We start from the raw sequence: 14,184 nt of genomic DNA, 5'->3' as shown, positions 1-14,184 counted from the left end.
GGGTTACAGGGATAGTGTCTGGGTGGAATTCTCTTCAGAGGGTCATATGTACTTGTTGGACTCAATGGCCTGTTTCTACGCTGTAGGGATTCTATGATATTCTATGGCTCAGAGGTTGGGACATTGTAACTGCACAAGATCCAAAGAATAGCAGAATAAATATTTGGAAATTGATAGCAGCCTTCACAAGTACACATCCAATAAATTTTGGAGAGTGTCAAAGAGCGTCAAGTAAATCCAAAGGTAGTCTTAAAGAATGCAAGCAAAGGTACATAGATACAGACAAGGAAAAGATAAAGGAAAAGGAAAGGACTCGAACCAGGCAGTATTTCAATGATTAGCCACTAAACTTACAAGTCTGCTATTAGCTACACAAAGAGATTAACTACACAACTACCTATAATTACTGTGGGTCTCTAACCTCATAACAACTGCCAGAAATCAGCCAACTAACTGCTGGAATATATCATTACGCTGGGATGTAACTTCTGTGATCAAACATTGTTTTAACCTTGTAAGTACCATAACAGAATTTAATGGAGCTACCGGCATGGTACTTCTTGGGCCAAAATATTGTCATGTCATTCCTTGTGCTACTGTGCCAACTTCGCAAAAGCAATGACAATCTCAAAAGCTGAGAACACTGAAATGTCAAACATCTGAGTACTTTGCCCATCATCACAATCAGTAAGGTACCAGGTGAATTCATAGCAAAGTGAGGAGCAGGGGGATTTAGCAGAAGATTTTCCATAAAGGATAATATGCCTGAATTAAATCCCAGTTATTGGAAAAGCCCTCTTAAGGAAAGCATCACTACTGTAACACCTACACTTAAATTCCTAAGATGGAAACACTGGTGACAATTCAAGCCTAAATTTCCATCAACCAAACAGCATGGAATTCCAATGCACTCTCTGCAATATCTATTTTTATGAGTACTGAGGAGTCATAATCTACCTCCAGCAGCCAAATGCTTGCACTCAGTTTATAAACTTGGAATCTCTTGACTTTGGTGTCCCAACTCAATTATGATTTAAATCAGTTCAGTTATGACTTAAATACAAATTCAAAAAATGGGACTGCAAACACCTGGGAACTGAACACCAGGTAACAACTAGATAAGCTTTTTAAAAAATTGATCATACAGCCAGCTGTATAGATTTTCTTTATAACTCATTTACAACCATTAAAAAAATGGACTTCTGTTATCAATTACAATTGTATTGATGCTATTATCTGCTCATATGTTGACCTATTATTACAAAAAATTATCAAAGACCTTGGCAGTTAACTTGTGAGGCTGAGAACTCAGTCAGTTCCTGCAATAACACATGGGACGAGATCAGAAAATTCCAAGTAATGAAACTTACCTTGCAGGACCATAACTGAGTGCAATAAATGCCAGCAATACCATGGCACATACAGCTCTTCGCTTTGGAGTAGTAACTTTTAGTTGCTGATTCTGAAAGAGAAGAGGGGTAGTGACACCATCAAATGCATAGGAGATTCCAAATACATGAAACTATTGCAATCTTCACAACAGCATGAAACTATCTTCATGTTTGACTGCTGTATTCTCCTTCTCCCAACCCTTTTCAGGCCCCTTTTTATTCCAATGCCACCTCCTCACTTCATTCACAAAAGCATTGCCTGATATCCTTTCAAGTACCACCACATTGATATGCAGCCACTTTATAGTAAAAATACCTACTTTTGCATTACATAAGGTGTGATGTTACATTTTTTATTTTTTACATTAGAATTTTTTATGACAAACCCAAGACAAACATGTGTTTCTTTCAAAGCTTGTCTTCACGCTGGATCATTTTACATTGAACCATTTGTTGAACATTCTTAGCCAAACTGGCTATAAAATATACACAGCCAGGCAAATAATTTTTCTCTCCCATGCTTAACTCTCTCACACATCGCAACTATCTAATACTGCATTACTTTAAGCAGATACAGAGGAATCTCGATTATCTGAACTAGATGGGTGGGCCCTATTTTGTTCGGATAATTGATTATTCAGTAACTGATTCAATGCCTCTCCTCTGGGGCTCAGAGTTTTCTGAAATTTCCTTTCTCCTCGCTCTGCCTGGCTTGTTCCCTCTCTCTATTTCAGGGTTTGTTTCTGAGCAGACACACACTTGTGTATCAGGGACCTGCAGCACTGCTGAAGACTCCCCACCCTCGCCATCAGTTCAATGGGATAGACACAGCGAGCACTTGCGAAGTCCACTCCCCGTTCAGGATTCGAGGCAGCTACACACAAAGTGCGAATCCCACCCACCCCCCAACCCTGTCCAACCTCACCCCCATCTACCTCTACCCCCGCCCCTGTACTCTCCCCAACCCCAGCCACCCCACCTCACACCCTTGGTCAGCCCCCACACTTTCTTCAGGGCAGCCAGACTGGACACCGCCAGGAAGACTGCTGCTGCTGCCTTTGGGGGGGTGAGTCTCAAAATAGTGCGCGCGCGCACACACACAACATTTTCCTGCAACATTTTGACAAGTTCCACCTTTGCCCTGTACAGGACAATGTTAGAGAGATTATCTGGGGAAGGGAGGTTTAGGGTACACCCCTGTGTAGAGCTCCAGGGAAAGTGTGTGGGGGAGGGGGGGGGGGCGAGAGAAAGAGCGGGCGGGCGGTCAGTCATTTGGAGATGGTATCCGTGCTACCATCGACATCCAGGACTGTTCTCGGCAGCACTTCAGTAAGCTGAGTTCATTTTTAATCATTGTAAACAAAAGACATGATCAGTGCTGGAAACACCTCTCTGATGTAATGCTTCTATCGGGACCTTGAGATCTTCTTTGGATAAGGCGAAATTCGGACAATTGATATTCAGATAATCAAGGTTCCTCTGTACAACCAAAGTGAGCAAATCACAATCCTGCAAATAAAGGTGACCACATGCCTGCCTGAAAGATGCTCTAAATTTGCATACTTAAAGCATCGGATGCAAGAATGCACGCTGATTCATGAAAATATTACAATTGTAATTTTTATTTTGCATGTTTGTACTTTTAGGATGCAAAACAACCTGAAGTCATCAAGTGACTTGGACATACACACAGCAACTATAAAGAGATAACTAATTACAACACCCAGCTCTACCTCACAACTGCCTCCAGTAACTTTCTTCATTACTTTGACCTTCACCAACTGCTTACCCAAGATCCAGTTATGGGTGAGCAATAATTTCCCCCAAAATATTGGGAAGTCATGAACTTCATTACACATAAAAAACTAGCCGCTGGTCCTTAGTCTGAGTTGAGATTTGTTTTTGGAAAGGTTTGAGTTGACCCAGGCTCACAAACTGAACACTGTATTTGATCCAGCTTCCATAGATCTATGAAATCAATAAAATCACTTCTTTCCAACTTTATAACATCAAAATTCTGCAACTGTTACCTCTAGACTTGTCAGAATGTAAGCAAATGTGGATTAATCAAGACTTCTGAGTGTCAGAAAACGAGTCGCAGTTCTGCATGAGTATTAGAACATAGAACAGTACAGCACAGAACAGGCCCTTCAGCCCACGATGTTGTGCCGACCACTGATCCGCATGTATGCACCCTCAAATTTCTGTTAGCGGAAGTCTGGCAATGAAATAATTAGTATAAGTCTCAAAATTAACAAAGTCGGTTTAGAGTTTCAGAAGTACAGAGGTGTTTCCAGCACTGAAGAGAGGTGGTATTGGGTAAACATAATACATAGAGTCTTCATGCTGTATGTTACATGGACTAACATATAGAAAACCACAAAGTGCATCATAATGACTTATGCCCGAAACATCAATTCTCCTGCTCCTCGGATGCTGCCTGATCTGCTGTGCTTTTCTACTCCACAAAGTTGAACTCTGACTATCCAGTATGTGCAGTCCTACTTTCCCCTAGCATCATGGTGGCAGTACATAGGTGCTAAAAACTAGTCATGATAACTAGTTAAGTGGATGGTAAATCCCGAACAGGTGACTGTAGCCTGCTAGTTGTAAACAGTCTGTTTTCTAGCAATCATCCATCAGTCAATCTGTCAGATTTCAGAGCTGAAGTCATAACTTTAACTAAGATGAAACTGCTACAAAAACAAGACTAAAGGCTACAAGCCTGTGCTAAAGCACAGACAGTTTTCTCTCTCTCTCTCTCTCCAAAAAACGCAGTTCACAAGATGCCCAGTACAGCTCCCATTTGAAAAAAACCCAGCATTTTAGCTCTTGTGGAAGACATACTCAGGAAACTTGCACAATGTGGCACAGTCCACACAAGATAACTTAACAACATGTCGGCTATTCCATGCGTTGGCATTTTCCATCTCAAATTCCAATACAGATCCCTGGGATGGACATTAGAAATTTCTTCCATAGTTGAAGCAAATGGACCAGTTATTATCAGCCTGTAAATATGCACGGAGCTAATCGTTAACATGATCCATGAGGAGATCCAAGATGATGGTGACCCAGCAAGTCTGAGTCTGCAGTGCTCCTCCCAAGACTTGGGCAAAGTGGGCCACTCGCCTCCACCACACTTAGCAAAATATTTAAAATAGCTTTTACTTAATATAATTAGTTGCTCTGTACTAAATTTAAACAGTATAGTCTCCTGCAAAAATGACTGAAGGGAAAAGTGCCCGCAGCTCTCAGCACACAGGAACCCCTCCCCCACCCTCCCCTGCTGCAGCAGAGGTGTCTGCAGCCACCCCGGGGGACTTACCTACGGTAGCGAGCCTCGTGGAAGTAATCTCCAAACTTGATGCGAAGGTCGATGCCTTCATCGAAGAGTCCCGGAGCAGATGGAATTCACTCTCGGCCGCGCTACAAAAGCACGACTGAGACATCAAGGAAATCGAGCGCCGAATCGGAGAGACGGGGCTAAAGGCCGCGACCTCCGAGACTATCGCAGAATCTGCCATGGGTCGGGTCCAGAGTCTCGAACAGCAAGTCCAGACCTTAGAAAATCGCATCGACGACCTCGAGAATCGATGTCGTCGAAAAAATATTCGTTTGCTGGGCCTTCCCATACAGGTAGAGGAAGGCCAGCTGACAGCGTTCCTTAAGCAGTGGCTTCCACAGCTGTTAAATCTGGAGGCTGGATCAGGCCAGGTAAGGGTGGAATGGGCCTACCGGGTTGCAATGCGCAGGCCCGGCTCGAACCAGTGCCCCCGCCCGATCCTGTTCCAGCTGCAGAGCTACAAGGAGGCAGATGCGTTTAGAAGCTTCCAGAAATCTTGGGAAAGATCCCCAAGCCATGATTTATAAAAGATTAAGATTATGCTATTCCAAGACTTTTCCCCAGCTTTGGTCCAAAAGAGGAAGGCGTTTGACAAAACGAAGAAGTGTTTAAGGGATTTAAACATTCACTACTCCCTGCAGTACTCAGCGACGCTACATTTTAGCCATGAAGGGTCCGTGTACAACTTTGGATCGCCGGAGAAGGCCAAGGAATTTCTGGACTCTCTTAGATAAATTGTAAGAGTTAATTCGAGTGGTGAATGATGTTGTTCTGCCCTCCCCCCACCCCAGTTTACCCGTTTTCTTCCTTTCATTACCTTATTGTTTAATATTATCTCCGGGGGGTGGGGAGAGGGGTTTATTTATTTGTTCTTCACTTAGCGATTTTCTCCCCTCGTTTTAAAAAAAAAAACACACACACATAGGCCGGGTGGTTTAGTTAATGTAGGTGGGGGGGAAGTGGTTACCTTATCCTATTTTATCTCTGTCTTTAAGAGCGGGGCTGTTTTCCCCTGTTATTTTGTATTACTATATTTAATTATTATTTGTCGAGACTGTAATTTTATAGCTATATATGTTCATACATGGTATTAACATTACCAAATATATCTAGGTGTTGGTGTGAGGGGCGGGGAGAGTACTCACTGTTAACTCTAGCTTTGTAGCATATTTGCATTTTTTTGTATTCTATGATGGGCTGCCTGGGTCAAGGGTGGGACACTGGTTGGGAGAAGATATGATGGGCTTTTGGAAAGGAAGTGATGCCCCCTGGGAACAAGGGGGAAAATCTCCATTTAAATTTATTTTACATTTTTTCTATTTAGAAATAGTTTTTTATTATATTGATGTGAGTGTATTAAAGAACCTCTATTTTTGTGAATTTTGTATGTTCTATGCTCGGGATGTTTTGGATAGGGATTCTTCTCCAGAGGGGTCTCAGACTTGCCCGGACGATTATGGTTAATCATTCGGTTAAATGGTGCACCTGGAATGTCAAGGGGAGTAATTCACCAGTCAAAAGGAAGAAAATATTATCAAACCTCAAGAAAGAAAGGGTTGATATAGCTCTCCTACAGGAGAGTGTTCAAGTGTTCTTTATTGGATAAAGAACACTTGAAATTACAACAGGATGGATTTGATCAGGCCTTCTTTTCTTCCTTCAGCTCAAAAAGTAGGGGAGTTGTCATCCTTATTCGGAAGAATCTCCCTTTCAAAACCCTAAATCAGATAAAAGACGAATCTGGATGATATATTCTGATAAAGCTCTTATAAATGGAGAGGAATATGGGATCTTAAATCTGTATTGTCCACCGGAACATCCTTTTAAATTTATAACGGAAGCCTTCTCCAAATTGATGGCTCTCTGTGCTCGTTATACAATTATAGGGGGAGACTTTAATTGTATTATGGACCCGGAAATAGATAGGATTCCCAAGAGTACTGCAGGAGTACCCCGAGATCCAGACAATTGTGGATTTGAATAAAGGATTAGGATTAGTAGATGTGTGGAGATGCCTTCACCCACAAGGCAGAGATTTTTCTTTTTACTCCAATCCACATAAATGTCACACCAGAATTGATATGCTTTTTGCCCCCTCTATTTTTAAAAATTCCATATCATCCTGTAAAATAGGTAGTATAACAATTTCTGATCATGCTGCTGTCTACATGGAAGTCAAGGCGAGGAACAATGAGACATCCCCCCGGCATTGGCATATGGACCCCTTCCTGATGAAACATAGTAAATTTGTAAAGTACTCCTCTCAAGAATTTAAACTCTGAAGAAATTAATTCAGGCACGGCTAGCAACCCATCAATGATGAGGGAGACCATCAAAGCTTACACGCGAGGTTTGATCATTTCATACTCGGCGACCCTGAAAAAATTAAAGGGAGAACAGCAGTGTCTGCCTGAAGCTGTCTTAAAAGCAGCTGAAACAGCATACGCTGACAGACCTTCTATTATTAAATTACAAAGGATCAAAACCCTTAGGACAGCTCTGAGTACCACGCTTACCCTAACGGCTAAGCGGAAAATATTATTTGCAAATCAAAGGTTATATGAATTTGGCGATAAACCTGGTAGATACTTAGCATTTCTCGCAAAGAAAAAAAAAGGCCCCTCAAACTATCACGTCTATCAAGGAAATTCCGGGTACTCTGACATGATCACAAAAGGATTAACACAATCTTTAGAAAATTTTATTCTGATTTATATAAATCACAGGACTGCGAAAATAGAGCTAGGAGGATGCAGTCATTTTTTAAAAACCTGACCTTTCTGAACCTAACCCTGCAACAGGTATCAGTCCTGAATGTTCCCCTAACAATCCAAGAAATACTTGACGCAATCAGGCAACTTCAGAGCCAGATGGCTTTCAAGCTGAATTCTACAAAGAATTTACAGAAATATTGGCTGGTCCACTTATGGGCATGTAAAACTACTCATACAGTCAGGGCTGTCTCCCGCCTTCGCTGAAAGAAGCGAATATCTCCCTTATTCTCAAAAAAGGAAAGGACCCAGAAGACTGTGCATCATACAGACCAATATCCTTGCTAAATGTAGATTTTAAAATCCTTTTTAACATGTTAGCAATGAGGCTAGAAAGTGTATTGCCATACATCATAAAGGAGGATCATCCAATAATGTTAGAAGGGTTTTAAATGTGATTCAAGCCTGCCTTCAGGGAAAAGTACTGGGAGTAGTAGTCTCTTTAGATGCGGAAAAGGCATTCGACAGGGTTGAGTGGTCATATCTGTTTTACACATTGGAAAGGTTTGGCGTTGGAAAGGTGTTTGCCAAATGGGTCTCAACACTGTAGAATGATCAACGCAGTTGTGATTACCAATGGACTAGGCTCGGATAGCTTCAGTGTGGGTAGGGGCTGCCGTCAAGGATGTCCTCTCTCACCATTGCTATTTACGCTAATAATCGAGCCACTAGCAGAAGCTACACAGGCTGACCCTAATATAACGGCCCCGAGGATTGGTACAGGTAAACATAAAATGACCCTTTATGCAGATGATGTTCTCCTATTCCTCAGTAATCCCCTAATGTACGCGCCTCACTTAATCCAAGTTATTAATATATTGAGTGCATTTTCAGGCTATAAAATTAATTTTTCAAAATCGGAGGCCATGCCAATGGGCGGCTTTCCTAGTATCTCCCATCTATCGGACAGATCCCACTTTCCCTTTCGGTGGTCTCTGGAGGGTTTCTTATATTTAGGCAGTTTTACCACCCCAGTATTTGGCCAGCTATACAAGGCTAACTTTGTGCATTTATTGGAGAGGGTAAGACAGGACCTCCAGCGATGGGGAGATCTTGCAATTTCCTGGCTGGGTAGATTGGCACTAATTAAAATGAATGTCCTGCCCCGTCTCCTATACCCTATGAGAATGCTTCTGGTGATGCTGCCGAGGTTGGCACTACGCAAATTGTATGGCTGGTTGGGTTCCCTCATCTGGAATCATAGATGGCCCCTCATTAAGCTGAGGAAGCTTCCACAGGCAAAGGGAGGACTGGATTTTCCAGATTTTAGGAAATATCAGTTAAGTTCCCTATTAAGCTATATAGCCGATTGGGTCTTGTCTGACCTGCAATCAATCTGGCTGGACATCGAGGCTTCTCAAGTAAAATGCCCACTTATTAACCTCTTATTTTCAGACAAGAGGAAAATCATCACGTATCACTGTAAAAACCCTATAATACTAAATACAATTAAAGCTTGGAATATAATGCAGCAAAACGAGGGCAATTCACAGAAAACATCCCCCTATGCTCCGATAGTGGGGGAATGGGGGTTTCAACTGGGGCTTACAGATGCCACATTCAGACTCTGGAGATCCAGGGGTATCTGCTGTTTAGGGGATCGGTTTAAGGAAGGGGTCCTGATGTCTTTTGAACAGCTGCATCTTTCGATACTTCCAAATTCGAGATTACATACAGAAAAAGACTATACTATTAGATAGTCTTTATAAATCAGACAGAGAAAGTAGAGTGTTATGGCCAATGGGGGTACCTTCGGTCAGCACTCTTTATCATTTATTACATGACGAAGTATCGGAAGATATGGACAATCTGCTTAAAACATGGGATCAGGATTTGGTGCTGGAAATTTCCATAGAAACGTGGAATGACATTGGGGAAAATGCCAGAAAAATCTCCATCTGTAACAGAACTCAGGCCATTCAGTTGAAGATATTTCATAGGGTCCATATAGCACCGGACTGATTGGCAAAATTTAAGGTAGGAGCATCTCCAATGTGTCCCAAATGTAAAACAGAGGTGGGCACTCTTGTACACTGCTTATGGACCTGTCATAAGATCCATAAGTATTGGACTAAAGTAGCAAACGCCCTGACAGAAATCTTAGGAACGGAAATTAGAGTATCCTTTTGGGCTTTTTGAACTTGCCTTCTCTGGATGTGCACGGGAAGAGATTATTTTCCATTCTCTCTTTCTGTGCAAGGAAAACTATTTTGGTAAGCTGGGTGGCTGAGGGCCCTCCTGGACCTTTGAATTGGCACAGAATGATCATGGAATGTATTCCCCATGACTTCCTTACAAACATGGCGCACCAAAAAACCAAATTATTCTATAAAATATGGCAACCCTTCTTGAATTACACAGATACAGATATTTCAGCCATTCTTTAAAGGCTTTTATCTAATTGAGACAATGACCCTGGCTGGTCCGGGGCCCCTTGGGAGAGGAATCCTGCAAGAATACGGGTTTTGTTACCATCTGATGTTAACACATTCTGAGCATCTACTTTACTACTTAATTTCTGTGTTATCCGTTGTTTTTTTTCTTTTCTTGAGTAAAGTAAGAGATTTAATCATACACTCTGGTTAGTTGTGGGTTAGATTAGTAGTTAGTTGAGTTTTGTCTTGTTTTTTTTCTTTTCAGTATCTCTTCTTTTGTTTGATAGATTTTGGCTAATATTTATTTAAGATTTAATTGTATATCAATGTTTATACTTGGGTTTTTTTTATTTGTAAACTTGTAAAAACCTGTTAACTTTTCATTAAAAATATCTATATAAAAAAAAACATGATCCATGAGATGACAAATCCATAAGCTGCAATACCAAAGATTCAAGACTGCAGAAACCACTGAAACAAGCAAACTGAACGTGATGGGGAAACCAGGTCTACCTTCGGTACAACATTAAATTGTGCATAAGCACAAGTTAATTTTATATATAATTTCATCATGAAAAATATGCTTGAAAGGCTATTTTACTCAATGTGTACAAGTCATGAACCTCTATTCCAAAAGGCAGGGGTGAAACCTCTTCAGAAAGTCACTTTGTAAAACTCTCCAGTTTTACTACTACCTTAATTCATATATTATAAAATGCACATTCCACTGGTTTTTATTTAGTTGGAAAAGCGACTCCATAAACTGTTGGATAAACACCAACTTGTATATTAATAGACTGAAAATGAACTCCAACAAATGGAGCAGAACCATTATTTTCCCCCATTGACATGGAATACATAGCCTCAGCTGCAGTGAAGGACTATTGTATTGTGCAATGAGCAGTCCTTATTGGCTTGTTAAACAGAGACTAACTACCTTCACCCATGGACATCAGGGAGCCTATGACGCCACTCAGAAAACAGTACAATCCCGCTTCTGGTAAACATTTGTAGCTCAAGCATCTATTTGTCTCAGATGTTTATGCACTCATACAGCCATATCATACAGATAACAGTTATCATGTTTCAAAGTAATTAAATGCATCTGAAGTGCTTTGTGACACTTCAGGCAAGTTGTAACATTAAAAAAAAGCTTATAGAAAATGTTACTCAGTTTCAATTAAAAGATCGATACCACTTTTTGAGCTTACATTAGATATTCTGATTGCGGTATTTCACTCCATGTTGTCGAACATGATGCAAATCTATTCTTCAGTCCATAACATGATATAAATCTATTCTTTTACCCATTCTTCAATATGCAAACCTAAACTTGTCTGTCTTAACGTCTACTTGGAAAGTGGCTCACCTCTGACATCAACTCTTGAAGCTGTTTTTGAAGAAAACCATTTTCATTCTTTAGCTTTGCATTTTCAAGCAGTGCAGATCGAAGCCTGCACTCCAAATTCAACAGATATTCCTTCTTCTTCCTCCGGGACAGGCTTGCTGATTCACGGTTCTTAATCATTCTTTCTTGTCGTCTTAATGCATTTACCTATTAGATAGCAACACAGAATGAATTTAAATAACTGAAAACCTTACAACTCCAAGCTTAATTTGTGAGCAATCAAATCTTTGATTCCAAACTTAGTATCAACTTTGAGCAAACATTGTGCTCCTTACTTGGCATTTCAGAAATAAGCTGCACAGCACTTTTTAAGAATGCAATAATATATTATAATTGGATCTATAGGACTAGAAACGGGAGCTGGAGTAAGCTATCTGGCTCTTCAGTCCTGTTCTTCCACTGTTCCTGATCTATCTTCAATCTGAAATCCATAATCCCTCAATATACCTAAATCCTGTAATTCCCTTTACACCTGAAAACTATTGGTCTCTGCTTTGAGGTCTGCTTTCACTTAAAAGCTGAATTGGCCATTTTAAATTGCCCATAGTGTTAGGTGCATGAGTCAGAGAGAAATGGGTATTGGTGGGTTACTCTTCAGAGGGTCAGTGTGGACTTGTTGGGCCAAAGGGCATGCTTCTGCACTGTAGGGAATCTAATCTAATTATGAGAAGGGCAGAGCAGAAAGGAAAAATAAAGTTTAATTTGAAATGTGTGAGCAGGGGGATTCAATATCAGTTTGGAGCACTTACATGTTTTTAAGTGATTCAGTCAACGCTTGAAAAAGACCAGAGAATAACATCCTTCCAGGATGGGATGCCATGAAACAAGGTGGAAGGAGATTTCCAGTTCTGTTGAATGACCTGTTTCTGACCTATAAATCGTCTACATTTCAACGGAATCTAAAGGACTCAATATCAAAATTTCTAAAACTTGAAATAATTCCTTCCTTACCTTCATACTATTGGATATTTTACACTATCCTTCCCCAACTAAGTTAAAAATCACACAACACCAGGTTATCATTCAACAGATTTATTTGGAAGCACGAGCTTTTGGAGTGCTGTGTCTTCATCAGATAGTTGTGGAGTATAAGATCGTAAGACACAAAATTTATAGCAAAAGTTTACAGTGTAGCTGAAATGATATATTGAAAAAGATCTGGATTGTTTATTAAGTCTCATCTTTTAGAATGACCATGTTGGTTTCAGTTCTTTCATATATAAATCCCACAACTTTTTTTTAAAGTTACATTCTCAAATGAACTTTACCAATAGGTACCATATCGGCCCAGTAATACACTGAAGGTGTGAGGTGCCCTGTGTGAGGCTGTCTGTGCCCCAACGTTCATACTGATTCTAATCTAAAAAAGGGATTTACAGAAACTTACATGAATTCTTGTCACTTTTGAGTGAAATAAAATGTAATTCTGCAAGTACAAACTCACCCCACAAACTTGTATGTCTGCATGTGTGCATGGGGTGGGGAAATAAGAGTGTCAGCGAGTGTGTGTGTGTGTTTGTCTGTGTGTGTGTCACCTGTAGTGTGACATGAACCCAAGATCCCAATTGAGGTCATCCTCATGGCTACTGAACTTGGCTATCACTTCTGTTCAGCCACTGTGTTGTTGCCTATCCCGAAGTCCACCTTGGAGGATGGTCACCTGAAGATCCAAGGTCAAATGTCCCGGACCACTGACATCTTCTCCAAATGGGAGGGAACACTCTTGTCTGTTGATTGTGGTGCAGTGTCCATTCATCCATTGCCGTAGCCTCTGCTCAGTCTCACCAATGTATTATGCCTCAGAGCATCTTTGCCTGCAGCATATGAGTTAGACAATGTTGGCCAAATCACGGGTACCTGCTATGCACATGGTGGGATGTGTCCCCACATGTAATGGTGGTATCTGTATCGACCCATTGACACATCTTGCAGCGTGAGATGGCACCTATTGTTAAAGCTATTTTGAGGATATAACTTTTAAAAAGTTCTGGGATTTACATATGAAAGAACCGAAACTAACATGGCCATTCTAAAAGATGAGACTTAAACAATCCAAGTTCTTTTCAATGTATAATTTCAGAGGCATTACATTGTAATCTTTTGCTATAAATTCCGTGTTGTATGATCTTATACTCCACAATCACCTGATGAAGGAGCAATGCTCCGAAAGCTAGTGCTTCTGAAATAACCTGTTGGAGTATAACCTGGTGTTGTGCGATTTTTAACTAAATCTAACTGAATTCTGTAATTACTTACACTAAAATGCTCTCCCACTCATAGACATTGCATTTGCCCTGGCTCATTCTGCAAATCCAAAAGTGTCCATTCCAATTCACCCACTATACAGCAATAACTTTTCTTCCACACTGTTCAAGGATTCTGTACCTCTGGACCCTTTATGCTGAACTTATCAAAGTTAGTGTTAGAATAGTTTGAGTTCACATCATTGGTGCATTAATCTAAACTAGATAAGGAAAGGCAATTAGCTGTATTTCATGAAGAAGAGCGGGCATTTATTTCTGTCAGCTGACACAATTGGCTATATCATTGTGGGGCAACTTTGTGGGCTTTTGGACAATGAAAGGAGGCAGGCTGCCCTGAATGACAACATCTAATATGGGGAGTAGTCTCATGCTGTTGGCTTTATTCAGTAAAACACACTAGCTAACTGAGCTAAACCAACTACCACAATTCAACCTGTGCACTGTTACAAACGTCTATAGAATCATAGAATGCATACAGGGTAGAAACAGGCCCTTCGGCCCAACAAGCCCACACCGACCCTCCAAAGAGTATCCCACCCAGGCCCATTCCTCCTACTCTATTACCCCACATTTACCCTGACTAATGCACCTAACTTACACATCCCTGAACACTATGGGCAATTTAGCAT

The 14,184-nt window shown here is 40.8% G+C and overlaps 1 protein-coding gene across 1 annotated transcript in view; it reads right to left on the bottom strand.

The window, feature by feature from the left end:
* The window catches only part of atf6 (activating transcription factor 6), a 338,902-nt gene that overhangs the window by 240,011 nt on the left and 84,707 nt on the right, over nucleotides 1-14,184 (bottom strand). The window contains exons 8-9 of the mRNA XM_043699998.2: nucleotides 11,253-11,438; nucleotides 1,371-1,462 (exon numbers count right to left, since the gene is read on the bottom strand). Of these exons, the coding sequence (XP_043555933.2) occupies nucleotides 1,371-1,462; nucleotides 11,253-11,438 (278 nt within the window). The remainder of the gene's footprint in view (nucleotides 1-1,370; nucleotides 1,463-11,252; nucleotides 11,439-14,184) is intronic.

Source organism: Chiloscyllium plagiosum, unplaced genomic scaffold (assembly GCF_037043375.1).
Source record: "Chiloscyllium plagiosum isolate Xiang-an unplaced genomic scaffold, Cpla_swu_hap1 HiC_scaffold_9, whole genome shotgun sequence".
NCBI lineage: Eukaryota > Metazoa > Chordata > Chondrichthyes > Orectolobiformes > Hemiscylliidae > Chiloscyllium > Chiloscyllium plagiosum.
The sequence above is the reverse complement of the archived record's forward strand: the minus strand, read 5'-3'. Positions and strand labels throughout refer to the sequence as shown.